The sequence below is a fragment of the Gossypium raimondii genome, chromosome 12 (assembly GCF_025698545.1).
Source record: "Gossypium raimondii isolate GPD5lz chromosome 12, ASM2569854v1, whole genome shotgun sequence".
Lineage (NCBI taxonomy): Eukaryota > Viridiplantae > Streptophyta > Magnoliopsida > Malvales > Malvaceae > Gossypium > Gossypium raimondii.
The window spans coordinates 42932132-42958104 of record NC_068576.1 but is presented as its reverse complement, the minus strand read 5'-3'; the positions used below and the strand labels follow the sequence as shown (position 1 = coordinate 42958104).

The 25973-nt window shown below is 32.6% G+C and overlaps 4 protein-coding genes and 1 non-coding gene across 7 annotated transcripts; 4 read left to right on the top strand and 1 right to left on the bottom strand.

Annotated features, from left to right (window-relative positions):
• The first annotated feature begins 7394 nt into the window (after window positions 1–7394).
• Window positions 7395–8585, top strand: LOC128035510 (uncharacterized). The gene has a single exon (XM_052625277.1). The coding sequence runs from the start codon at window positions 7395–7397 to the stop codon at window positions 8583–8585; it is 1191 nt and encodes a 396-aa protein (XP_052481237.1).
• On the top strand, window positions 8558–9896 carry LOC105762193 (uncharacterized). The gene is made up of 2 exons (XM_012580089.2): window positions 8558–8690; window positions 8785–9896. The coding sequence occupies exons 1-2, from the start codon at window positions 8634–8636 to the stop codon at window positions 9883–9885; spliced, it is 1158 nt and encodes a 385-aa protein (XP_012435543.2). The 5' UTR covers window positions 8558–8633; the 3' UTR covers window positions 9886–9896.
• Window positions 9897–12738: 2842 nt separating this feature from the next.
• On the top strand, window positions 12739–15688 carry LOC105764273 (transcription factor bHLH90). 2 transcript variants are annotated; one of them, XM_012582799.2, is made up of 8 exons: window positions 12739–13130; window positions 13205–13381; window positions 13477–13564; window positions 13811–13879; window positions 13974–14474; window positions 14562–14786; window positions 14859–15035; window positions 15436–15688. In XM_012582799.2, the coding sequence occupies exons 1-8, from the start codon at window positions 13030–13032 to the stop codon at window positions 15508–15510; spliced, it is 1413 nt and encodes a 470-aa protein (XP_012438253.1). In that variant the 5' UTR covers window positions 12739–13029; the 3' UTR covers window positions 15511–15688. The 2 variants fall into 2 exon arrangements, with proteins under 2 accessions (XP_012438253.1, XP_012438254.1); XM_012582800.2 differs by having other exon boundaries at window positions 15428–15688.
• Window positions 15689–16883: 1195 nt separating this feature from the next.
• On the top strand, window positions 16884–18957 carry LOC105764272 (probable inactive poly [ADP-ribose] polymerase SRO2). Of its 2 annotated transcripts, none has more exons than XM_012582797.2 (5): window positions 16884–17431; window positions 17512–17756; window positions 17861–17988; window positions 18070–18165; window positions 18688–18957. In XM_012582797.2, the coding sequence occupies exons 1-5, from the start codon at window positions 16992–16994 to the stop codon at window positions 18793–18795; spliced, it is 1017 nt and encodes a 338-aa protein (XP_012438251.2). In that variant the 5' UTR covers window positions 16884–16991; the 3' UTR covers window positions 18796–18957. The 2 variants fall into 2 exon arrangements, with proteins under 2 accessions (XP_012438251.2, XP_012438252.1); XM_012582798.2 differs by having other exon boundaries at window positions 16885–17431; window positions 18672–18957.
• Window positions 18958–25576: 6619 nt separating this feature from the next.
• On the bottom strand, window positions 25577–25650 carry TRNAT-AGU (transfer RNA threonine (anticodon AGU)). The gene has a single exon. It is a non-coding gene; the product is annotated as a tRNA-Thr (tRNA).
• Between the last annotated feature and the right edge of the window lie 323 nt (window positions 25651–25973).

Below are 25973 nucleotides of genomic sequence, written 5' to 3'. Positions count from 1 at the left end.
AGTTCCACATGTAAGTACACAGGTATTTAAACAACAACTTACCTCAATTACAACTGAATTCGATAAGTCACTAGATTTATGAGTTTGCCTAAACACAACAATCACATATCAACAAGGTGAGTATCAACATATATCGCATCGTATAGTAATTCAAGCTATGACATTCCCAATCATTTATAATCAACATTTATTTAATTCAATATCAATTTCATATCATTTTCCATCTATTATCAACAATAAATCCAATTTCAATATAATGCCATTCACTATCTTGTTTCATTATTTGAATTTCGAATCAAAATCATTAATTCGTCACATTTCCATATCGGTCCTTCGGGCTCGTATAATAAGTTTGCATGATCTTTCATATGATGTTGATATTCATAAATCACAATATGTATGTGTATCACCAAATCACATTATCAATTCAATTTGTATATAATTTATCTCATTTACATTTTATACCCCTGTTAACCTGACTCAGACTCAGACTCGGACTCGAACGGATACATGGATCCAACCAACACAACAATTTGGCACCCAGTGCCTCATTGGACAATACCGAAGTAAATAGTTTGTGCCCAACGCTCATCGATGTGTTTGACACTTAGTGCCTCACCAGTATAACCGAAGTAAAAGTTGTGCCCAACACTCGTCGGCACGTACTCAATGTAACTCGTACTCTAACTATCCTATGACATGCCAATCATATCTGACTCTGCTCAAACAATTAATAGAGTAACAATTACTCCATTTCGAGTTTAACCCAATTCCACATCTCACCATTTTTTTCATCAATCAAATATATATATAGAGAGAGAGAGCATGAATCAACCCAATTCAAAATCAATTTCGCATTTTCATCAAGATTCAATATTTTTAATCCTATTCAATTTAGTCATCTATCTCAATAATTGATCATATTCACACCAATACAATTTGATCAGTAATAATCAACTATTAATTCATCAAATGTCTCAAATTACAAGTCATCATTTTCAATTCATCATTTCTTTATGATTTAGTCAATAGTCAATATCTCACCTTTTGCACCAAATTGCAAACAATTTAAATTACTATTAATCATACACAAATTCATAATTCAAGTATATAACAATATAAATTCAATCACACCATATGAACTTACTAGGAAAAACAACAACCGATCAATTCTTTAAGGACTAATCAATAATTTTGTCTTTTCCCTATTAATTTCGATTTGGGCCAATTCCCAATCTATACAATTATTCAATTTAATTTATCAATTTTAAACATCTTATATCATCATATTATAAAAATATGTTAGTTAAATTTCATTTTCGAATGGCTCTTAAAGTTTTTCATTTTATTAAATTTAGTCCCTAAAATCGAAATTACAATATCTTTCAAATTTGAGCTTCGATTTCAAAACGATCTAAATTTCATCCTTCAATAACCCTCTATTATCTATAAGTATAGAAATTTTACTTCAATTTTAAAATTTATGCACTTTAGTTCCTATGTTAAAAACTAGCAATTAAACTTTACAAACTAGTCCTTTTTTTCATTTCTAAGCTTAAAATTTAACAATTTAATACCAATATCATCAATGGAAGCTTTTGAAAACTTTAAGAGTTTTACAAATAGGTATACGGGCTAGCTAAATCAAGCTCCCAAGACCTCAAAAATATAAATATTACAAGAAAAGGACTTAAAAATGCTTACTATGCAAGGGACTAAATTTGAAACTCCAAACCATTAATTTCTCTTCAAATTTTTGGCCGTGGTAAGAAAGAGATGAAAAAGAAGATGAAAATATATCATCTATCTTGTATTTACCTAATGTACATATTATACTATTATAATTTAAAATTTTAAGATTATTTTAATTAAACCACAACCAAACCATCCACTAGAAACATAAATGGTTTATTTTTCATTTTATGCCTTGGTTTAATTACTATATAAGTCCTTAAGCATTTGGTCCAATTATAACTCTATAATTGTAGAGTTTTACAATTTAGTCCTTATACCGAAATTAACTATCAATTCACCAAAATTACTGGACCAAACTTTAATTAGACTTTCTACTAACCTCGTAAATATTATGAACTTGATCATCAAAAATGGGGTTTCAAAACCACCGTTTCTGACACCTCTAACTTTAGGTCATTACAATATGTATGTAAATCCAAGCTCTATCAATTTTCAATAGTCCATGACCTTATGCCTCACAAACATACATTGGATATACCCTTTATCAATCACTAAAACTTGACACGTCTAACATTGAACACACACAAGCTTCGCCAAAATTATTACCTTAGCCAAATTTCTACCTAGGCCATAATATACCTATTAACTAATTAAATATGCCAACTATTAGGAAAAATCCAATTCGAAAATGGTTTTCTTGCACAGCGAAAAATGAAAATTTTGAAAATCGACCCGGTTTGAGTTATTTATAGCAATAAAGCTTAGACCGAATTCGTACTTGTGTTTTCAGATAGACAGATCCTTGTTGTTCTCGACTTTCAACCAAACAATCTTCTCCTCTGTTCTCGTACCACGAATTGCTTTAAGTGTAGGCTCAAACAAATTGAATCAAACACATAAACTAGAAATAGTTTTTTTTTGTGAAAATGAAAATTTTCTTCTCAAATAAAAACCGACAGAATTGTTATTCCGAAAAAATATATTTAATAGTTGAGAATAAATTCTCTTTATTTTTCAGCAGAGTAATAATATCTTAAAGTGTTGTGTAAATAGCCCTACCAGTGCCATCTATTTATAATGAGAGAATGTAGAATCCTTATTGAATTGTAGAAGTTTATTTCAACTAGAAAAATGAAATCCTAGTTTAACTAGGATGTAGGGGGCAACACTAGGGTTTGTCGTCCCACCTTATAACATGAGGGGCTTTTGGGCTTCTTCCATATTGGGTCCAATTACAAGTACTTCTCAGACTATTAACCCAGTATTTTTATAATTTGATCCAACCCAATATTTTTTTTTCTATTTCTCAAAAATAAACTTCAATATATTTCCAATTAAATAATTTTATCAACTCAATTCTAATTTCGTTAAAATCGTGACGACTTTACCGTAAAAGAATCTATTGGAAAATATATTTAATATTTTTGCATTCAACGGTTCATTATAACCAAATGATTTATTTCCATTTTCGAACTTCATTTAATTCAAAAATAGACTTTTAACCCAGTATTTTTATAATTTGATCCAACCCAATATTTGTTTTTCTATTTCTCAAAAATAAACTTCAATATATTTCCAATTAAATAATTTTATCAACTCAATTCTAATTTCGTTAAAATCGTGACGACTTTACCGTAAAAGAATCTATGAGAAAATATATTTAATATTTTTGCATTCAACGGTTCATTATAACCAAATGATTTATTTCCATTTTCGAACTTCATTTAATTGAAAACATAAATTCATTTTTTCAAGTCATTTTCTTTTCTTTTCTTTTTCTTTTTCATTTTGGAGAAAACCACATTCATTTTCAAATGATTTCATTTCTCCATATTCATTTTCATTTTGGAGAAAACCATAACCATTTTCAAATATTTCCTATTTTTCCATTTCACCATTTCTATTCATTTATGTTCATTTGATTCAACATGCAATTACTTTTTTTGTTTCAATAAGCGAGTGGAGAGACCGATTGGACATATGTAATTAAGGCTCAAATGATGTATAATTAAGTTCCAGATTTTCGCCTATTAATTATAAATTCATTAAGTCATGAAGTCATTCCACTATAGTTTATGGGTATCGATTCCACCAATATAAACCTACGCCTTAATTTGCAAATTATGCAGTATAGGGAGTAGGGCCGATCCCTCAGAGACTGGTTTACTGTAAATTGTTGCTTTCTTGACCAGATTTATGTCGGGGCAGCTGTCGTGCCCAAGAAATTCGGGGGGATAAAATTTGATGACTTGAAATGAACAGAAAAATAACGTAAAAGGTAAAAGTTGAAAACAAGATAATAAAAACAGTGAAATAAATATGAAGAAAAATTAATTAGAATAAGCTCAGCTTTAGGCATGAATTTTCCTCGTCTTTGAACCGATCCTCGAAATTGGATGAACTCCTCTTTTCCAATAAGCTAGTTATAGCTACCAAGGACGCCTCGGACACCAACTCTTCCTTTTGTAAATTAGTTATCGAACGTCCAATAACTAACCCTTACCGATCGAACAACCACGAAACGTTCGTGATTTAGAACTCCGGCAGCTTTGCATTCTAGAAGAACCTAGCTCGAACCAATGCCCTCAATCGCGTGGGACATTTAAATCCAGTTACTACTTCCCTTGACGGAACCAAACAGCAATCTCCACTTAGCACGCCAATGTGTTTACAGAAAACCGATTAGAAACGTTCTTTTCGGAATTCCAACTGTACGTCCAATCACACTAAATCAAATGACGTCTTTTTTGACTTAGTATTGATCTGACTTTCTGAGTTGACAAAATCATACTCTTAATCTGGAGAAGTAATAAGTACTGAAATTTTAGGAGTCAAATGGCTCGGGTTCATACCTCATGGGTTTTGACGAGGCTAATTTCGGCCTAAAGCTGAAAATGGGTTTAGTTGGCTAAGGTTTGGGGCATGTTGGTATTGGAATAATTAAATAAGATTGAATAAATGAAAAAAATGAAAGTGAGTGGTGAAGGTGACGCAATGTTGGAAATTAATTGCTGACAAAAAAAAAGAAAGAAAAGATTGAATTGCAAGAGATAAAAGCTTAATTTAAAAACGAAATGATTAAAAACTGGATGGAAAATTTTATGAAAAAACTTGATGAAAAACTTTAAAAAGAACTTGCTGCAAAACTTGATAAAAAACTTGGTAATTAAAAACTTGATAAAAGAACTAGATGAAAAATACTTGAAGAAAGAAAAACACTTAATGAAAGACTTAATTGAAAGCTTGATTTATGAATTGATGATTAAAATGAACAATGTAGCCTCTATTTATACTAGTGGCCTTGCTAAATTAAGAGCCAACTAGTATAGAAAATCAAGGAAAATATTCCATAATATAAAAAATATCCCAAAATAATCTCCCACTAAGTCAACAATTTCAACTAATTAATCTTGGAAAATTTCTTCTTTGGCCCTCCTTCTTTGCTTCTTTCTTCAATCTAGCCCAATTGTTTCCTTTTTCTTCTTTTTAGCCCCAAATTGTATTCCTGCACAAAATTCAATATAAACATGGGAAAATTAGTGGTGCACTCTCATAAATTAACCAATTTAATTACATAAAATATGTAACTTTAGCATTTAATCAATAGTATCGTGACTAAGCTCTCCTCAATGACATACCATTACGAAATTAACTCGATCGGTGCTTATCCAATGACCTTGTCATAAGTGTGTTACCCTCATAGACTATCCTTAATCTCTTTGGGATAATATCTGTTCTCCTAATATGATCCTATTTTATCTCATGGTAATCATTACATCTTACTTTATGAAAGGTCAATTACTATCAAATAGTAATCAAGTCGTCCATCAGAAAGACAAACGACCTGTGACCATGTTTACTTTTCATCAACCATGTAATTCTAATGAGAGGATATCATTTACCCATGTCTTGGGCTATGAATTTCACTATTGTGAATGGCACTACATATTATAGAAGCCGTACACCTAACACACGATATTTTGATTCCTTATCTATTCGAACTCATGGTTTTACTTACATTAAAGTGTATGAGTCACGCATACATAGTCTGCCATCCACTTATGATTTAGGTATGTCACACGATGAATGTCACAAGTGAATAAATCCATAAACTAATTTAGGATCTATTCTTTTTGGGTCTAGTCTGATGTACTATCAGTCCAGTCAGTCACATCTATGTCTTTATCTTTTGGGAGTCATCCACTCCGATGCCCAAGACAAAGCATCTCCCAAATTAGACTTAATAGTCGACATATTAGTTTTTCAATCGGTTTGCTCATTTTCGATTAGACTAAAGACATGTTTAGGTTCGTCTACTAATATAAGTTGTATTTCTGTATTACGATTCGATCACGTAATACCACTTAGTATTAGTAAAACATCAGATAACCAATGAGCAGCACTTGCTTCTATTTTGCTTTGTGTGCAAAAATTATATGAGGACAATTATACAAAGTATTAATATAATTCATGATTAACTTTATTAACCAATCTATTCGAAAATTTACAAGTGTATTTAATGAAAATGCTACACTTAGGCACCAAATCCAAAACCAACATTAAAGGCGTTTAAGAAACTCAAAATGGCAGTTTTATGAAACCCAAAATGGAAGAAGTTGCAAAAAAAAAAGTTTCATGCTAATTAATCAAGTAGATATATTATATATCAAACAATAGAATCATTCCAGAAAAGCAAAAGGAAAAAGATACATTCCTTAACGTTGTGTCCATTGTCTTTAAAAAGAACATATGCTACTTTCTTTGCGTTATAAATCATAAAGTAAAATTATTTTCTTGTATGATGAGAAATATGCCTACTTTAGAATCCATTCTAAGAAATATAAATTAGTTATATAAAATATTATCTTAATCTAAAAACTCTACCACATATGTGTAAAAACTATGTATTTATTATCTTAAAATTCAAATTCAAATTTGAAAAACTATTTGTACTTTTTAACTATCAATATTTTCTTCGTGTATATATATGAGAGGGATACGTAAGGGTGTATAACACTATAACTACTTTAGAGTTATATCGATGTAAGTGAATCTCTTCCTTATATATATATATGATTAGTTAAAAGTTTTTTTTGTTTGTTTTATGCAAATAAGGTTTCCTAAGTAAAAATTATTTAATTATTATTTTAAATATGATGAGTTAGTTATAATTGAGTTAGAATTGAAAAACTTATTTTTATACTTGAAAAGTTGGTTCCTTGTGTGTTCCTCCATCTCTAGGTAAGCAAAATGCAGGATGGGATTGTTAGGTAATGTTTTGCACTCTGTTACATAGTATATTTAAATATTAATATTATAAAAGTTCATATAGTAATATATCTTCTACTATTTCAAAGAAGATTATAAACTTTTAACCAGTAACTTTCAAACACTAATTATTTTTTTAAAGGCTAATTCTAGTAAAATACATGATAGTTTATATTTAATTAACCGACAGGTTTATATATTATTATGGACAATATTAAGATACATCACCAATAAATTAATAAATAATTATTTGAAAGCTATTAAATATCTTTCAATAAATGGCATTTTATCAATGATAATAATAAAGATTGAAACTGAAGTGTCTATTAATTCCTACATATATACATATATATATATATTACTTACAAATCAAATGTTAACGTTTCTTCCCATATTATCTTTTATCATTTAATCTTATCTTTGTTTGAGATATGGAGATCAAACTTGCCAGTCATGAGCATTCAATGGGCTATCATTGTCTCGATGATGAGACAGATGATAAATGGTGTGATAAATGCAGGGAGACCATCTGTGGTGCAGCCTATGCATGTGTAAGGTGCGAACTCTGGTTGCATGAATTGTGCGCCAAAGCTATACAATATCTGCCTCCAGAGATTACACATCCTCTCCACTCACACCACCATCTTATTTTAGATTGGTCTGGATCCGGTTCTTTCGGATCATTTACCTGTGATCTATGTTTGAAGATTCCTTCGGCCACCTATTACAGTTGTTGTCGGTGCTCCTTCGAGCTCGATTTAGTTTGCGCTTTTGCAAGCAGTGATGATCATGTAGCTAGGAAGAAGAGGCAGAGATCCAATGCAGATAGGGAGAAACAGATAATGCAGCATTACTGCCACATCCATCCGCTGATCCTCTACAAGTATAGCAATGAGGGAGAACATGATTATAATTGTCGTTGGTGTGACAAGCCATTGACGGGCATTTTCTACGGTTGTAAAAGTTGTGGCTTCTTCCTTCATGAATTTTGCAGTGATAAGATACCCAAAACATTGAACCATCCTTTCCATCCATCACACCCTCTTCGCTTGGATTTCGTTGACGCAACTTGCAATGCTTGTACACAACAGATTAAATTGAGTAATAAAGACTTCTCCACCGCTGCCTATGGTTGCCAAATTTGCAATTTCAACCTTGATTTTGGGTGTGCAAAACTATTACCTAACCTTAACCATGAGGGCCACAACCATTGCCTCACTTATGTTGGTCCCACTTTCAGGGATCCAACTAGAAAATATCATTTCCAATGCAGCTCCTGCCGTGAGCTGTGTTTAGACACCTTTTATCGTTGTGTGCAGTGTGATCTCAATCTCCACCTTATTAAATGTGTTCCAGTTCCACCTTTAGCTAAACATAGATATCATAGACATCCACTCCTCCTTAATCAACCAATTAGAGAAGATGAGATTGGAGAGTATTACTGTGATATTTGTGAGAAAGAACGAGATCCAACACATGAAGTTTATTATTGCCAAAAATGCACATATATTGCTCATATTGAATGTGTCTCAATCAGGTCGCACCCTTTCTTTAGTTTGCTTTACTTTTATATATTACTTTATTCCTCGTTTTCTAATAACGGAATGTTTGCTGTACATTAGGAGGAAACATCAACAAAACAGGACTCATCATCCTCCCCTCCCATATCCATGGATCCTAAAGCTTCGGAGCTGAAGGAAATGGAGCAGACTGATGAAACGATTCTGGTTGTTAGTAAACAAAGGAATTATATATATTGTCTTTACATATATTTAACATGATGAATTAACAGGTTTGTTGGTTGTTTATTTACACGTACAGGTCCGACCAGTCCTCCATGAACATCCATTGAAATTTTGCGAGGTAACTGAAAACTTGGGAGAAAGGGTTTGCAATGCTTGTCGTTTAGAACTTAGTGGTCCAGGCTACATCTGTCAAGGATGCCAATATATCCTATATGAAAACTGTGCTAAATTACCCGATAAGATACAACACCCTCTTCATCCTCAACATCATCTCAACCTCTACGCTAGATATACATCGCTGGACGAAAATATATGTGATAAGTGTCAAGAATTTTCTTTCGGTTTCATTTATCTTTGCGAGCAGTGTGATTTCAAGCTCGATCTGAAATGCGCAACTCGAGCACCCTCTGAAAGTGGGCGCACAACGTTGAAAGAGTCGAAGAGGGAAACTGAGCTATTCCATTTCACTGACAAGCACAAGCTACTGTTTTGCAATTTTACTGACTCTGTAGTTGAAAGCCGATGCAATATTTGTCAACTGCAAATCTTTGGTCCAGCATACCATTGCAGGAAATGTGGTTGGGTTCTTCATGAATCTTGTCTTAGGTTACCACAAGAAATGCAAGCACCTATTCATTCCCAACACACTTTGACTCTAAGCTACACGAGATATGGAGGGTGCCATGCATGTTCACTAAAGCTGTTACCATCTGGCTATTTTAAGAGTTATAACTATGGTTGTAAAGATTGTGGCGTCAACTACCATATTGCATGTGCAATTTCCCTAACACGGCCTCTGAAACTTGACTCTCACATGCACCATCTTTATTATTTTGGGACGGACTTTGATCGATTCTTTGCCATGTACCGTGACTTCATTGATCACTATGCTGCACTATTTTGTAGTCACTGTTGTCAAATTTGCAGTGGGCAATCTTTCTATCGTTGTCTTGAGTGTTTCGTCAATTTCCACATAGAATGTCTATCCTTACCTCAAATTATCAAATCCAAATGCCACACCCATTCGTATATCGAAGATGATTCAGAGGAGCATTACTGTGATGAATGTGAAGAAAAAAGACACCCAAGCCATCATGTTTACTATTGTGAAGAATGCCCAGGAATGTTTGTTGCTCATATAGATTGTGCACTTTCTAAGGTAAGTTTTTATATATAAATTTTGTTTTGATGAGGTTAAAAGAATTTTATTATTGCTAAGCGATTGAAATCAAGATGATATTACTAAACTTGTGGAAGGAAAGGTTGATAAAGAGGATATTAGCATGTATCAAACTAAAGGAGTTGTTATCATTCTTGGTTCCTAGGGAGATCATATGAAGAAAATTAAGGAGGAGCTTGACTAGGGGAATTTAACTTTGCATATCTTCTCCTTCATAAAGTATTTCATAATACATTGGACTTCATTGTTTTAATTGATAGTAATTATTAATCATATATATAAATGTCCAAAATCATTTTGGGCCGAATATGTACCCTACATCATTTTAGACACTTTTTACATTTTTATTTTGGTGGTTGACACACTTAGTCATTCTAGTTTGCATCAAATAAACACTTATGATTGATAATGATAAAACCATCTTCGATTTAGCTAATCTAAGAACTGAGGTGTTTCAACTGTACTTGAAACATATATAATTGAATTTCAGTTTAATTTAATTTATAATTCTTTTAATTTTATGATATAAAAATATTTGTTTGACATTTAAAATATTTTGAAAGTTTTCATAAAATATTTTTGGAAGTTATTGATTTTTTATTTGAAATTTTATGTTTTTAAGAAATATTTATGAAAAAACTTGAAAATTTTGTGAAATAATATTCAAAATTAAAAACAAAATTCATTTTCTAAAAAATTAATATGAAGAAATCAAGAATGAAATCCAACCAAATTATGATAAACAATTAAAATTCCAGAAAATGTAAAATAGGTGTGTATATTTGTTTAAAGTTATGTTTTTTTCCTTTCATTTTTAGCAATGGATGGAAAGAAAAGTAATTTTCTTTTCAATTTTCATTTTCCTATCAATCATTTTCAATCTTTCTATTTTCCCACTCTTTTAATTTTCCATCTTTCCAAATTTTCTTTCCACCCTATCAAACAAAGTCTAAGTCTAGCTAAAATTCTATCACACTCATTTGAAAATCATGTATTTAGAATACATATGTTTAAAAATAACATACAATAAATAAAATTAATAATAACACATAAGTAATACATACAAAATTAAAATGAAAATTTTAGTTTAAATATGCAAGAATATAATTTATTTCAAATATGTAAAGGTAGCTTAGTAATTTTTGCAACCAACTTGATGTCCGGTTGACTTGAGATACCAACTCAATCAAGGGTTCAAATAATAGTATAGATGCTAACAATGTGGGTGAAAATCATGGTTATTTGAACCGGACTGAGCCAAGTGATCAAACTAATTGGACCTAGAACCGATCAGGGTATTGGTCTGGAGAAAGGCTTTGGACCAATTGAGTCGGGAATCGATATAGACTGGTTCAACCAACTAAAAAACTTATAGAACTGCCAATTCAATCGATTTTTAATATTTTTATTTTTATAATTTTTAATTGTTTATTTAATTGAATCATCTAAACCAATCAAACTAACAAACCAATGGCCTATCCGGCTTGACTATCGATCCGATTATAAAAAGCTTGGTGAAAACTATTAAAATGAACAAAAATAATAGAAATGAAGCTTTGGTTGTAGTGCTAACGTTGAGGTATTGTGCATGTTAATGGCATAGGTTTGAAGCTTATCATTTTCTATTTTTTATTAGTTTTATTTAAAATATAAAAAGATGGAAGTACCCATATAAAAATATAACTTGTTTCAAATCTGTAAGACTAATTTGGTAATTTCCACAACTGAGTTAGTGTCTGGTTGACTTGTTACAGTAATTCGGTTAGGAGTTTAAATAATAGCATGTATAGATATAAAAATAATATGAGTGAAATAATCAGTACAATAAAGTTGAAATCTATCAAAATTTCAAAATAAAGCTCTAGTTGAAGCGATTAAAAAACTATAGATGTTGACTACATGGATTTAAATCTTAATATATGTTATTTTATTGGTTTTAAATAAGTAAAAGACATAAGTATCCTCATAATAGTATAACTTGTTTAAAATATGTAAGGTTATTTGAGTAATTTTCTTAATTGAGTTGGTATCGAATTATCTCGTGACATCAATTCAGACACATACACATTTAAATAATAATATAAAAGTATATGAAAAATGGAACGTCGGTAATGACAATGTATCGCAAAGAAAAATAGAGAAAAATAAAGAACACACAGATTTTACGTGAAAACCCTTTCGAGAAAAAAATCACAGGCAGGAAAAATAATTCACTATGTCGAATTCGAATGATTACAAGAGGAGTAGACTATGTATATTTATAGGCTTGTAAAATCATATTCTAGCAGGAGTGTAGTAAGATTGAAACACATTATTCTAATCAATATCAAATTGATGGAGCTCAATAAAGTTTAAAAAACCTTATTCTAAAATAAAATAAAAGAAGTGTAGTTTTATATGGATTTTACTTTTATTTATTTTAGCAATATATTTTATTTAAATAATGATTCAATTACTTAATTCTAACAGTATAGATATGCAAACAATGCAGTGAAACAATTTATGTAAAATATATAAAAATATTAGAATAAATTTTATTTAAAATGATAAATAATAAATATTAGAATATAGATACTAATAGCAAATGCAGTCGATATCGAATTGGTAAAATATTTTTTTAGTAATCTTGGCCTTGTCTAGTGTCCGTGTAATGCTGTCTGTTTTCTTCTTACTGATGAAGAAAAAAATATAATGGATATCGAAGTGGTAAAAGACCATCCAAATCTGTAATTGATGTCGATTTCGATTTCATCTTGCACAATATCCTCCCCTTGCTCCTTATTAAGAACAGGGTAATAAAATTGTAGTAGTAATGGAAATGGGATAAAGCGATTGCAGGTACAGGTAGCTGTCACACACACACCATTAGAATGGTAGTTTCAAAGACTCAGGGTTCAGGTCAAGTAGGCTGCCCAAAATAGTTAAAACTGCCTCTGCCAGCTTTTGTACCCGATTAAGATTATCCTTTTTTTCCATCTCTCACTCAGTACCAATTCAAAGCAATAACAACAGTTGGTTACCCTCGTCTTGTACGACAATTCCCTCCAGCTTTTTTCTTGTGGTTATATTATTTATATATATTGCAAGTAAAAAGACTATGGAAATCAAATTTTGGGGTTTGTTGTTGAAAGGAGAGAGACGATGAGAGGTTTTGAGAGAGCAGTGGAATGGCTTAGATCATTTGTTTATAGCAATGCTTGGGATTTCTGCGTTGTTTGGAAATTGGGTGATGATCCGTCTAGGTACTTTCAACCTCCCCTTTTTATTTGGAGCAGATGGATTTGAACTCTAATGAAGCTTTCTTGCTTGTTTGTAGGTTTATTGAATGGAAGGACTGTTGCTGTAGCGGTGGTATAAATGTTAAAGTAGAACAAGATAAACTTCAGCTTCAGGGTCCTCCTCTATGCAGGGATGCTCAGTTCCAGCATTCCATAAGATCAAAGGCTTGTGAAGCCCTCTCCCATTTTCCTTTTGCCGTGTCTCTCTATGCTGGGTACACTTTGATTCTTCTCAAAAACTCTCGTCTTTTCAGTTTTGGACACACATGATAGCCACGGCACAATCATTCTGATTTTTTTTTTTTTACAGTGAAAACAGGATTCATGGAGAGGTGGCTATTTCAAGTCAACCAAAGTGGCTTAACCATGCCAATATCTCCACTTCCCTTTCCTCAGAAGTGAGCATCTCTTTTTCAGTCTCAAATTCTTTTTGTCACCCAGAAATTTTCAAGTTCATGCTTTTGGCTATGATTTTGTTTGCTTAAAAATCCCCCTTTGATGCTTTAGTTTAATCAACTAATTTCTGCGGTGTATGTACACAAATGTGTTTATACAAGACAGTCACATTCATGGTGTATCTTATCATCTAAAAGTGTTACATCACCTGGTTTTCTACTTTGAAATGGTCCATGTTATTTTGACAGGAGACAATGGGAACCCAAGTTCTGATCCCAGTTTTTGGCGGTCTCATCGAGCTCTTTGCTTCAAAGAATGTAAGGTTCCTTTGACTTACGCAGTTTCCATTATTTTGCAATGCAATTTGTGTCTTCCAAGCTTATAAACATGTAAATTTGCCCTTTTGATCAGATACCAAAAGATCAAAACATCGTAGAGTTAATAAGAACTGAATGCAATGCACTTTTAAAAGCAGAAACTACAACAGCAGAAAGCTATAGAAAAGCAAATCTTCACAAATGGTATCTCAACACATTGCAAGAAAAAGACTTGCCATTTTCCATGAGCTTGTCAACCGTGAATCCCAGAATACAATTCATTCCCTCTATTGGACATCCCCCCTTTTCTTCAGCTTCTGCCTATATTTCTCAAGATGAGCAATTGAAACAGCCAATTGGCACATATTATGGAACAAAAAGACTAGGATGCAGCCAAAATGTGTGTGCGCAACAAACAGAAATAGGGCTTGTTTTGGATTGTAAAGTTAATTCTGTAAATGACAAAATGAGAACTGCCAAGCAGCCAGAAAAAGTGAATTACCATTCTAAGAATCTTATCACAGAGAGGAATAGAAGGAAGAAGATAAAAGATGGGCTGTTCAAGTTACGAGCTTTAGTCCCCAAGATATCCAAGGTTGGTTCACAATTTCCGTAACTTATAATACCCAACTTAATTCTTCTTATTTCATATCTCTAATGCTTTTGTTGTTCAATATTGTAGATGGATATAACTGCTATTCTTACAGATGCAATGGAATATATAGGAAATTTACAGGAGGAGGAAAAGAAACTCCGGAATGAGCTCAAGGAAACCGAGGAAGGGGACTGTGGAAAGAGCAATGCAGAACTGAAGTCTGCGAAGTTAGACTGGCTACATAGGAAAAACATGTCTACCATTGAAGAAAACCATATTCCCAGTGGCATATCTGAAATGGCAAAAATTGAGGTAGATGGTTGTGTTGCCCATCGGAGCAATCATCAATGAAACTCTCGACTAATGTGTTGGATCATTTCTCAGGTACATGTAGAGGTGAACCAAATAACCAAAAGAGAGTTTTGGATTAAGCTGTGCTATAAGCACAAGAGAAGTGGGTTTGCAAAGTTGATGGAGGGTATGGATTCTTTGGGACTTGGGGTGATTGATGCTAATATCACAACATTTAATGGAAACGTGCTCAACATTTTCAAAGTCGAGGTAAGACTCACTGAATGGTTGATGTCAATGGAACAATATGAATTCAGTTAGCAGGGCGAAACCAGAAAATTCATTTAGGGATCGAAATTAAATTGTAATTTTTACTATAGTCAAAATGTAATTTTTAAAAGATTAAATTAAAATTTTATCATTTTTAGAGGGATTAAAGTCTAATTTTACCTTTACTAATTTAAAATTTTAAAAATTTTAAAGAGCAGAAAATTTTAGGGGCTGGCAGGCCCTAGGTTCGTCCCTGTCAGTTAGTCCATTTAGCTTTGCAAAATACCAAAAAACAGTAACTGCAAAGATTGCAGACCAGAAATTACTAATAACTTTGTTTATCTGTTGCCATTTTCTTCATAAGCTTATATTGTCTGTTCCACTTGTGCAAGGCAAACAGGGATTTCGAGTCCAGGCAATTGAGAGACTTGTTGACCCACCTAACAAACTAGATAAACAACGTTATACAGTGTAGAAAATGTACAAAGAAAATGGATAGTTCAGCTTCTTACGTATAGCTGCTCCAACAGTCATGTCTCGGAACTTTGGGCTGTAAAATTTTAGTGGGTTTGATGCTGCTTCTTACTTATAGCTCTGGTTTTTACCAAATTCTATATAAAATTGCTAACTCTATGATTACAATGAAGTTTTTGTTTTCATGTTGGTTCTCTTTCTTCGCCTATGTCGGCTATTTCTTCTTTCCCTTCGCTGATAATTGTGTTCGACATGCACAAGCCTAATTAGCCTAGTAAAAACAATGGCAGGTCAAAAGTATTCAACAATATCATAATAGTTGTACTTGTTAAACCTTACAACATGGGTGAAAAAAATTCTAACAAATATATTTATAAAAAATATATAAAAAATTAAATAAGATTTTGGTTAAAATAGTAAAATTAATATGTTGAAAATCATAATTGTATAATACTGATAATAAAAGAAAATATATATATGAGTTGCCAATCATAATGGAATAAATATCAAATTTATATAAGAAACTTTAGTCCAATGGGATAAATGTCAAAATTTTATGTATACATCATAATAGGTCAATCATTGGTTGGTTTTTTTAAAAAAAAATAAAATTAGGTGCCGTTGTTGTCATTGGTGGCACCTGATTAAGTTTGATTATATAAAATGGCTAGAGACTTGATAAGCATCATTAAAGTATGAAGATCTGATAAAGCAATTACCCTTTTTAGATTGGATGAGAGAAGGGATCACTCTCCCAATTAAATTAAATGTATGAAACTCCAAGGAAATATATAAAAGATTCAAAAGATCATTCAAAATTTTATAAAATTCAATTTAATTAGAAATGATGTGGCTTTAAAATATACCCAAACTTATATTAAATCAAATCACCTAAAATTGTGTTAGAATGTTGAGGCTTAATTTTTTCCTTAAAATATCAATTCTAGTTTATTAGGTCGAAAGAAATTATTTTTTTAAAGTTAGAATGCTGTTTTAAAAGAAATTTATATCATCATTTTAATCAGTTGTTAAATATTTGGATTAATTAATATCGTTATAAAATCAGAAAATCAAATTAAAATATAAAACCTAAATCCCAAATGTGAGCATAGAAGAGGGATGTAAACTGAAATTTTACATTTTTCTGATAATGACTAAAAAATAAAAATGTTAGCAACACGAGTCATTGAAAGAAACCTTTATGTATTGAGGTACTTTCGGTAGAAGGTAAGGGTAAATATGTAAATTCGTAATAAAAGATATGATTAATCCGAAACGTTGCCAGGGATACTTGAGCGACACGACCATAGACGGTTTTATACTGCGGCACGAAAGCTGTGTATATTTCTTTATTCCCCCATTAACAATTTTTTTAAAAAAGCTACAAGGGGCGGTCTATAAATAAATAGCTGCACCTTTATTTCGTCTTTGATTTTTACTTTGTTGCTCCTTGCAATCTTTTTCATACCTTTTCCTGAAACAATGAATCAAATTGGTGCAGAAAATCAAACCTCCATAACTATTGATGATGCTATGTCAGAAAGTAACGAGCTTGATTCATGTTACAATTGTTTCCAGCATTTTGTCACAAATGGTTTCTCTAAAATAGATGAATCAAGCTTTGAAGGTGATATAATCAAAACAAGCTTTTTCTCTAGTTTATCGCGAAATCCGCAGATCTCCTATAGGACGAAAATCGTGGCAATCCATAAGAATTCCAACACTAGTCAGTGTTGGAAAATTCGAGCACACAGTTTTGGTGTTTACGCAAAGGCGGTGGCTGATACGCGTGGTGGAGATGCCAATATCAAGTACGCTTGGTACGGTGCTTCCAAAAACGAGATTTGCGAGACTGTGATGTATGGATTTAGTTGGCGTAAACATAGCATCTCCGTGTCTCCTGCAAAGCATGGTTTAGACAGGTTAGCTTTTTAGTTGAATTGTTGGATGAAGTTTTGGGAGCTTTCTATTGAAATAATGAAAATTGATTCATGTGTTGCAGTGTATTGTGTTCAGGAGTGGATGGAAGTGGCGTGAGGCATTTGTTGCTATGCCGAGTTATATTAGGAAAGCAAGAAGTGGTGAGGGAAGATTCTAGTGATCAGTTCCATCCGAGTTCAATGGATTTCGATTCTGCCGTAGATGATATTTCATCTCCTACCAGATATATCATTTGGAATACGCACTTGAATTATAATATCCTCCCCTGTTACATTCTCAGTTTCGAAGCTCCTCCTTACTTAAGCGGTGAGCAGCTTAATTTTAATTGTCATGTGCGACTCTTAATTTGTTAAGATGCATGCAAATTTTTTTCATGTGCTACTGTTAATTTCTTTGTTTTGGCACCAAAGGGTTAACAGAACCAAAAACCATCAAGCCTAAAACGTGGATAACCTTTGGCACATTGATCTCTATACTTTCGCCCTTTCTAGATCATTCACAAAGGGCTTCCCTTGAAGAGCAGTATACAAATTATCTGGTAAGACTAATGATTTTTCATCCGAATTCAAAATTCCCATATGTGATGTGCAACTTGAGTTGTAATCATTTATTGTGGCAGGAAAAAAAGATTACAAGGCCGCAAATGATACAAAGAGTGAGAGCAATAGCTGGAAACCAGTTGTTATCTGCTGTTGTGAAACTGTACACAAACAAGGTGCAATTTTGGACTTAATGGGTTTTTTTTGTTCTTTATTTGCTGCTCCTTCGTTTTGCTCTTCTGTATACGGTACTTTTGCCTTCAACAACTTGGGCTGCAAGATTTGAGCTATATATTTGGTTAGTTGACTTTATATATTTGATAATAATATAGCATGAAAAAGATTGTTTTAAAACATCACGTCAACGTGTGTTATTTTTGCTGTAAAAGCAAACCATTGATGTCAGGGTGGTCCATCAAAGTCTTATCGAAAATTTCCATTTCTTTGTTTGTTTAGTGTAAAAAATGGGGTTTACTTCTTTGCTAAGGACATGAGTTGATTAAGTTTAAACTTCTAACATAAATGGCAGCTCAGGTTTCTTCTTGAGCATAATTTTCCATTTTGTTTAACAGATATAGCTTCCTGATTTTAAATTTATAGTTTTTACTGTAGTACATCTTTAGTCAATACTAAATACTTATTTAAGTTTTTTAAAAATGCATCTTTTATCCTTTTTTTCTAGATCAATTAATATGCAGGAAATTCAAGTTAGCAGCAGCAACAGGGGTGATGCAGCAGGCAGCGAGATTGATGATGCAGCCCGATTGTTGGGAACAATTTATAGTTCGATGATGCAGCCAGCTTAATTATCAAGTTCGAATGATGCAAGCATGATTGCTCGGAACAATTTAATATTTATGATTATGATGGTAATTTTTTCTATTCTGTAAAAGAAATGGTAAATGTAACATCAATTAGAAGTCAAAGTTCATTAAGTTGTGAAATAACTTTGGGAGCCTTTCTCGAGACATCAGCAATAGCTGAGTTGAACTTGTCCATTGAGTACAATACAATACCAATTTGAATTTGAATTTTACTTATAAGAGGCAGCAAATAAATTAGCAATGCTCAAAGAAACCCTATGAATGAACTGGCATTTTCATCATCAGTTGAGTGCTACATCTTACAATGGTAAAAGTAGGACAAGGCGTGGGATGAAACTTAACCGGAAGATTTGCATCCACGTCGATGGCTTCCATTCTCATCACCACTAGATGGTCGGCAACTTGGATTTAATACTAGGACTATTACTTCATCATCAAGAGTTATTTTTCTTTAAAATTCTCACCTAATATAATTATTTATTTATTAGATAAACGTAATGACCAAGTAATCTTTAACGCTGTAAGTGACAATCAGGTTGGCAGCTGCATAATGGATTTCACAACCATGGTATACATCCAGACTTTTCTAGGAAACTTTTGCATCAACAACTCTGCTTTGCTGCTATCTCAGATAAATTTCGCCAATATACCATACCCCACCAAAATAGTTAAAACCCGAATAAGTGAATATACCTTTTCTTTTTACTGATATTATTTTTAATGTATTGATATTTAGACAAAAATTCATATTATATGTATTAATTGAAAAACATTTACAAGTATCAAATGATCGAGAATAAATAAATTTTAAATATAAAATATGAATCAATAAACTTTATTTATATAATCCATATTTCAACAAAAACAAAAATAAATAAGAAAAGAATTGTCTCATAAATGAAACAACAATATCATATCATAAATTGTTCTAGTAAGTTGTTTTACTTGATTATATACTAGCTAGTACATAGCTAAATGGGATAAAACAAACTTACAAGATTGATAAAATTGAATGTTGATGCATGGCTAGGTAAGAGGAGTGGTATTATGGGTTATTGGGTTGTGTTGGGGAATGAGTTGAGGAGGGCAGTTTTTTTGGCTGCTTGAGCTGAAGCACTGCAAGACTTGGGAATACCGATGGTCCGACCCCGGAAGCATTTGTCCTTCTTTATGTGGTGAAATGTTTGGTCGAGGCATATTTGGCTATGTTTGACATAGACACTGATTCTTAGGTCTGATCGGGTTTCTTGCAGGTACTGATTTACCTATGCCTTGCTTGAAGATATCTACAATTTTGTGTGTTAGTTTTACTGGAAAAAAATCATAGAATAGAGTTTATTTAACTAAAAGTTAGCAAATTCAACCGCGTGGTCGTTTAATTTGACTTTGACCGTAGGAAACACCCGGTAGGCGTAGCCTCGTAGGCAGCAATCCCTTTAATCACAATGATGCTGTCCTAAGAAGTCGCAAATCATCCCATCACCATCAACTCAAAACCCAATCGAAGGAACTACAATAATAAATATAGTCTGCGCCACCCAACACCGTACCATTTTCTCCAAGACAAAACGGTCTACGGCCCTTGGAGTCCGTACGAATTGACCGACGAATGCGTGTAGTGAGTCTTTGGTTTTCGATTGGTGGTTCAAGTAAATGTCAGTCATCGTTTTTCTTTATTTACCACGATTACGGATCCGTAGTACAAGCCAATCGCCGAGCTTAGTAGAAACTTAGGACGGCATGGTAAATTTTTAAGTTAATTTTTTATAATTTATAAAATTTTAAATTAATAACGATAAAATCATATTTTAACCTCTTAAAAATAATAAAAATTTAATTTAATCTTTTAAAAGTTATCAACTTAAATGTTTCTCGACCAAAAACAAAAAGGAATATTGATGTTTCTAAAACAAAAATGCTAATGTTAGTATCTCTTTCCTTTTTCCTTTCCTTTTTTCTTATCAGCTTCAACTTTTTTTATCTTCTTTTTTAATTGGAATTCAATTTGACAGATTTGAACGCTTTTTGTAATTTGTATAAAATCTAGCTTTTCTTAACAGAAAGAAGAAGACATGGGAAGTCAGCCATACGAGTAAGAGGAGGCAATTGTTGCTTTATCCAAGCTAATTTCCAGTTATTTAACCCTACTGAGCCTCTCTTTCCGTTCTGTGAGTTAGGTACTTTCACCGAAAATTGTCATCATTGTTTTCTTCTGTTATTACGACGTTGTCTGAAAGTGGGGCCCAGGTTTTGGACCGTTGCCACCCAACAATAACCGTTTTTTTAACTATGGGCGTCCTTGGTTTCAGTGAGAAAATTGATCTAGCAAAAATCAAACAGATAACAACCGAGTTGGAGACAACTGTCGATCCTACTCAGTCCAACCTGGACAGAAGGATCGAAACTAGTTTCTGTCACTTCAAGAAATAGAAATATCAGTATATCTACTGCTACGGCTACCATGTATAATCTTATTTATGACATAATTGTAAAAAAAAACTTCAATGTTTATGGGTTTTAGGGTTTGAGCCCTTAACCTTTTTTTTGGATTAACACCCTCAATGCTATGATTTTTCTAGAAATCAGCCCAATTTTAATGAGAAACATGAGTTAACTGTCAGTCAACCACAGGTAGATGACATGTCAAAGATGTTTGACCAATTTCAAATATGTCTACCCCTTCTCTCATTTCTTTCTTTCTTTTCCTCTACTCTCGTAGTCTACCCATCTCCAACTCTAGGAAGCCCTCTTCGCTTCCCTTTCTCTCCACACGTCCCAACCCCTACCGCCACCGCCGCCTTCCCTCTGCTCCTCACCGTCTCAACCCCCACTACCACTCCCTTCCCTCTCACTCCTCACTGTCAATCTCACCATAAACGTCCCAAAACCTTTTTCATCTCTATTTCCATCTTAATCCTCCTCCTCCTCATCATCATCATCAATGTTCAGTCCATCTCTCTTAACCCTCATCTAGTTTGCCACAACCAAGCCGGAGGCTTAAACGAATACGACGATTGATTGCGACTGTTACATCTGCAATCGGATTTCACAATCACGATCCCAAAACCTCTAGCATCGTCATTGTTGTCAAAGTCTGTAGAACCACTGCCAAAGTCTTTAGGAAGATGTTTAAGGAGAGGAGGGAGCGAGGAGTCATCTTCATTTTCTTCGTCGCCATCCTTGTAAATCATTGTGGCATAAAGGTTCGATATTTTAAGCAATTATGCCTATTTACAAAAGACAATTTCATCAAACACCCAAAATTCTATGAACCCAAAAAAAATAAAGGAAAAGCAAAATGAGGACTCACTGTTATGACCTATTTTTTAGTATAGCTTGCTCTTCTACAATCCAATCCATGGAAATACCAAAATCAAATCAAACTCAGTCAGCATAAATCCACTAATCAATCTCTCTTAGCTCTTCCAAAATGTAACTGAAACCTCCAACAAAGAGAAAACAATGCTCAACAAAGCCTCAAAGCCTCCTCTTTAGAGTTAAGCAAAACTCGATTCGACTCAAAAAAATAAAAAAAATTCGAATTTCGAGTTAAACGAATCGAGTTATTCGAGTTATTCGAGTTAATCGAGTTATTTGAATCAACTCAATTTTTTTTTCAAATTTCGAGTTCGAATCGAGTTGATTTTTCGAATTCGAATAACTCGAATAATTCGAATAATTCGAATATCAAACTATAATGTTTTACATTTTTACCCAAACTCCCAAACCTTTTTACTTTTCCCTCAAAACTTTTACTCCTTCCCACTTTCCCCCCAAAACTTTTACTCCCCTCCCCTCCCCTCCCCTCCCAACCCCCCAATCTACCCAAAATCCATTTCCCACCAAAATTTTACTCTCCCATTTACTTTTTCTCAAAATTTTACTCCCCAAAACCCTCAAAACCTTTTATTTTCCCCCAAAATTTTTACTCCCTCCCATTTTTCCCCTAAAACTTTTATTCTCTTCCCATCCCACCTCTCATCCACCCCAAACCCTCTCCCCTCCAATTTTTTTTAATGTTTTCCCTCCAAAATTCTACTCCACGTATTTACTTTCCCCCAAACTTTTATTCCCCAAAACTTTTTATTTTCCCCCTAAACTTTTACTTCTCACCCTTTACTCTCAAATAAAAAATCAAAATTATCCAAAAAAGAATCACTAAACATAAATAGTAATAATTTTATTTATATCTACTATTTATATTATTAAATTAAATTTCACATTTTATATTATTTATATTATTGAATTGTTTAGTCATATTGAATATTTATATTAAAATTGAATTATTAATTATGCCATAAAATGTTCATGTTAAAATTTTATATTGGTATCAATTTCACATTTTATTTTTAAAATAACTTTTATTAAAAAATCATATTTTTACATTTAATATATTTTTAATTCCAAAATACATAGTGACAAGAATTTGAAGATAATTGAAACAACTAAGCAAGCAAAGAAGCTAACCAGTATATAAAAAATTAATAAATAAATTATGAGGTGATGAAAGTTAATAAAAAATTTGGTTAAGGTGGACAAATTTTATTACTATGGGTGACAGTGGTTACAAGGATCCAAAATTATTTTTTAAAATTTAACTCGAACAAATATATTCGATTCGATTCGAATTCCATCTCACTCGACTTGATTCGAGAAAACTTCAAATAAAGTTAGGATGATAAAATGATATTCGAAAACTCGATTAACTCAAAAATTTTCGATTCGATTCGATTCAATCGAATGCTCACCCCTACTCCTCTCTATCGTTTTGCCTTCTCAAGAGAACCCAAAATGAAAACAAAAGAAAATCGACTTAAATACCTAGATCTAGTAAAAAAAAAAAGAAAGGAAGAAAAGGATTAGAAATCAATGACTCTATTCTCTCTCAAACACTATAATAAATAAGTCAATATGAAAATTTGATCGATCGATGGTTGGACACAACGGTGACAACGATTAGAAGGGAAGAGAGAAAGAGGAGAAGAACAAAGATGGAAACAAAATGAAAAAAAGAAAAGAAAAGAAGAATTTTGTTAAACAATTTTATTTTTATAAATGATGTCATCTATGACCTCGTGCTTATGTGGCATTAGGGGGTGAGTGTTTGACCGAATCGAATTGAATCGAATGAAAAAATTTTAAGTTACTCAAGTTGAAGAATATTATTTTATCATCCTAACTTGATTGGAAATTTTCTCGAATCAAGTCAAGTGAGAAAGAATTCGAATCGAATCGAATATATTTGTTTTAAATTTTAAAAAAATAATTTTGGGTCTTTGTAACCACTGTCACTCGTCATAATCAAATTTGTTATTAACTTTTATCTCTTCATAATTTATTTATTAATCTTTTATATAAGGGTTAGCTTCTTTGCTAGCTTAGTTGCTTCAATTATCTTTTGATTTTTGTCACAATATATTTTAAAATTAAAAATATATTAAATATAAAAATGTGATTTTTTAATAAATCAAATGCATTTCAGTAATTTGTTCATGTGATTGTACTGTGTATGTGATGAATTATCAGTAACTAATAAGGTGATAAGTAAGAAGTTGGAAAAACTTTTTTTTTTTTTTTGGCTTTAGCTCCACATTCTTTGAGGTATGTTTAATGGGGGAATAAAGCAGGGGAACAAGTTCTGTAAATTTGAACTTTCATCTTAATTTAGGATTCTGGAATATACCAATATAAATGTGGATTTCCTTACCATTCTGGTACATGTAAGGTCTTATGCTTGAGTTCATACTTAATATGATTTTCTTACTTTTGAACAGATTGAAGACACTAAAGAAAGTTTATACATAATATGATTGTCTTACTTATGCTTGAGTTTGCAGTGATTTCATAGAAGAGATATGCACCTGCAAAAACCAAGGTGGAGACAGAGCTGAGTTTCTGGGAGCAGTGTACCAATTGTGAAAAGGTGGTTCATGGGTGTACATATCTATTATAACATCTTTTTGCACTCTAACACATTACTATAAGATTGATATATTAATATGGTTTGGAACAAATTGATGCAGGAGGCTGTGAATGAATCTCTGGGGAACCTATTCACATATCCATTTGTGAGAGAGGCAGTGTTGAAGAAAAGCCTTTAGTTGAAGGGTGCACATTATGATTTTGTTAATGGAAACTTTGATCTTTGGAATCTCGACTTCAATCTTACACCCACTCTAGCTCTATGAGTACTTTTGCACTTTCCCCATACCTTCTCTTGCAATGCTGCTTTGTATATTTCTTCATCAATACCATTCCCAGGGAATAAACCGACCTGATTTTGGTCCACTTTGTGTTTAATATCATCTGAGAAAAAAAAACTGAAACATGAATGTTCTGTTTTGATGCACAAAAGAAAAAGCCGACTTTTGCGTTTAGCCCCCCCTCTTTCTTTCTTTCTTTTTGTTTTTTTTTGGTTGACAAAAATCTCGTAAGAACTTACTTTTAAAAAAATATATGGGGTTTAAGCTTATTTCGCAGTGTTTTTCTCAAATTGTAGCTGCTATTGTTGAAGAGTAAATGTGGAAAGAAGGTTGGCAGCAACTTGAGAAACGGAAATGATTGCAAATTAAATGATGGGTTTTGAATGTTTAAGAGATGATATGAACCAACTGAATTAACTCAAAGTTTATATTTCCATGATTCTTCAAAAATTATTACCAAACAACATATGTGAATGGAAGTAGTATGCAATAGGATAGAATTCAGAAATGAGGTTCTTTCCTTTTATTTTCTATTGCAAAAAATAATAATTAATCAGCCTTGCTTTCATTGAGAGTCGAACTCAAGACCTCCCGCTTACTAAACGGGTGCTCTAACCAACTGAGCTATGAAAGCCACGTTGAGGTTTAGAGCTATTTTTTATTTATATATAAATAAGTATAAAGTAAAAAACGGAAGAGAAATAGCAGAAATAGAGGATAAGTGAAAATCTGGACTTCCCTGAGTCTGCTACTGCTACTGTGTACCTCATATTATCAAACTTGGAAACTTCCACACCTCCATATACCCAACCCTGCATTTCATTACTAACTTTGGTGGTGCTCCTCCCTGTGAATACTGCTGCTACGTTTCTCTCTGTTTTCCACACAAAAAACAAGCATGAAGAAAAGGTTACAGAAAATGAAGTGAAGAGTCCGATGTAGTCAGTTGAAATGTGG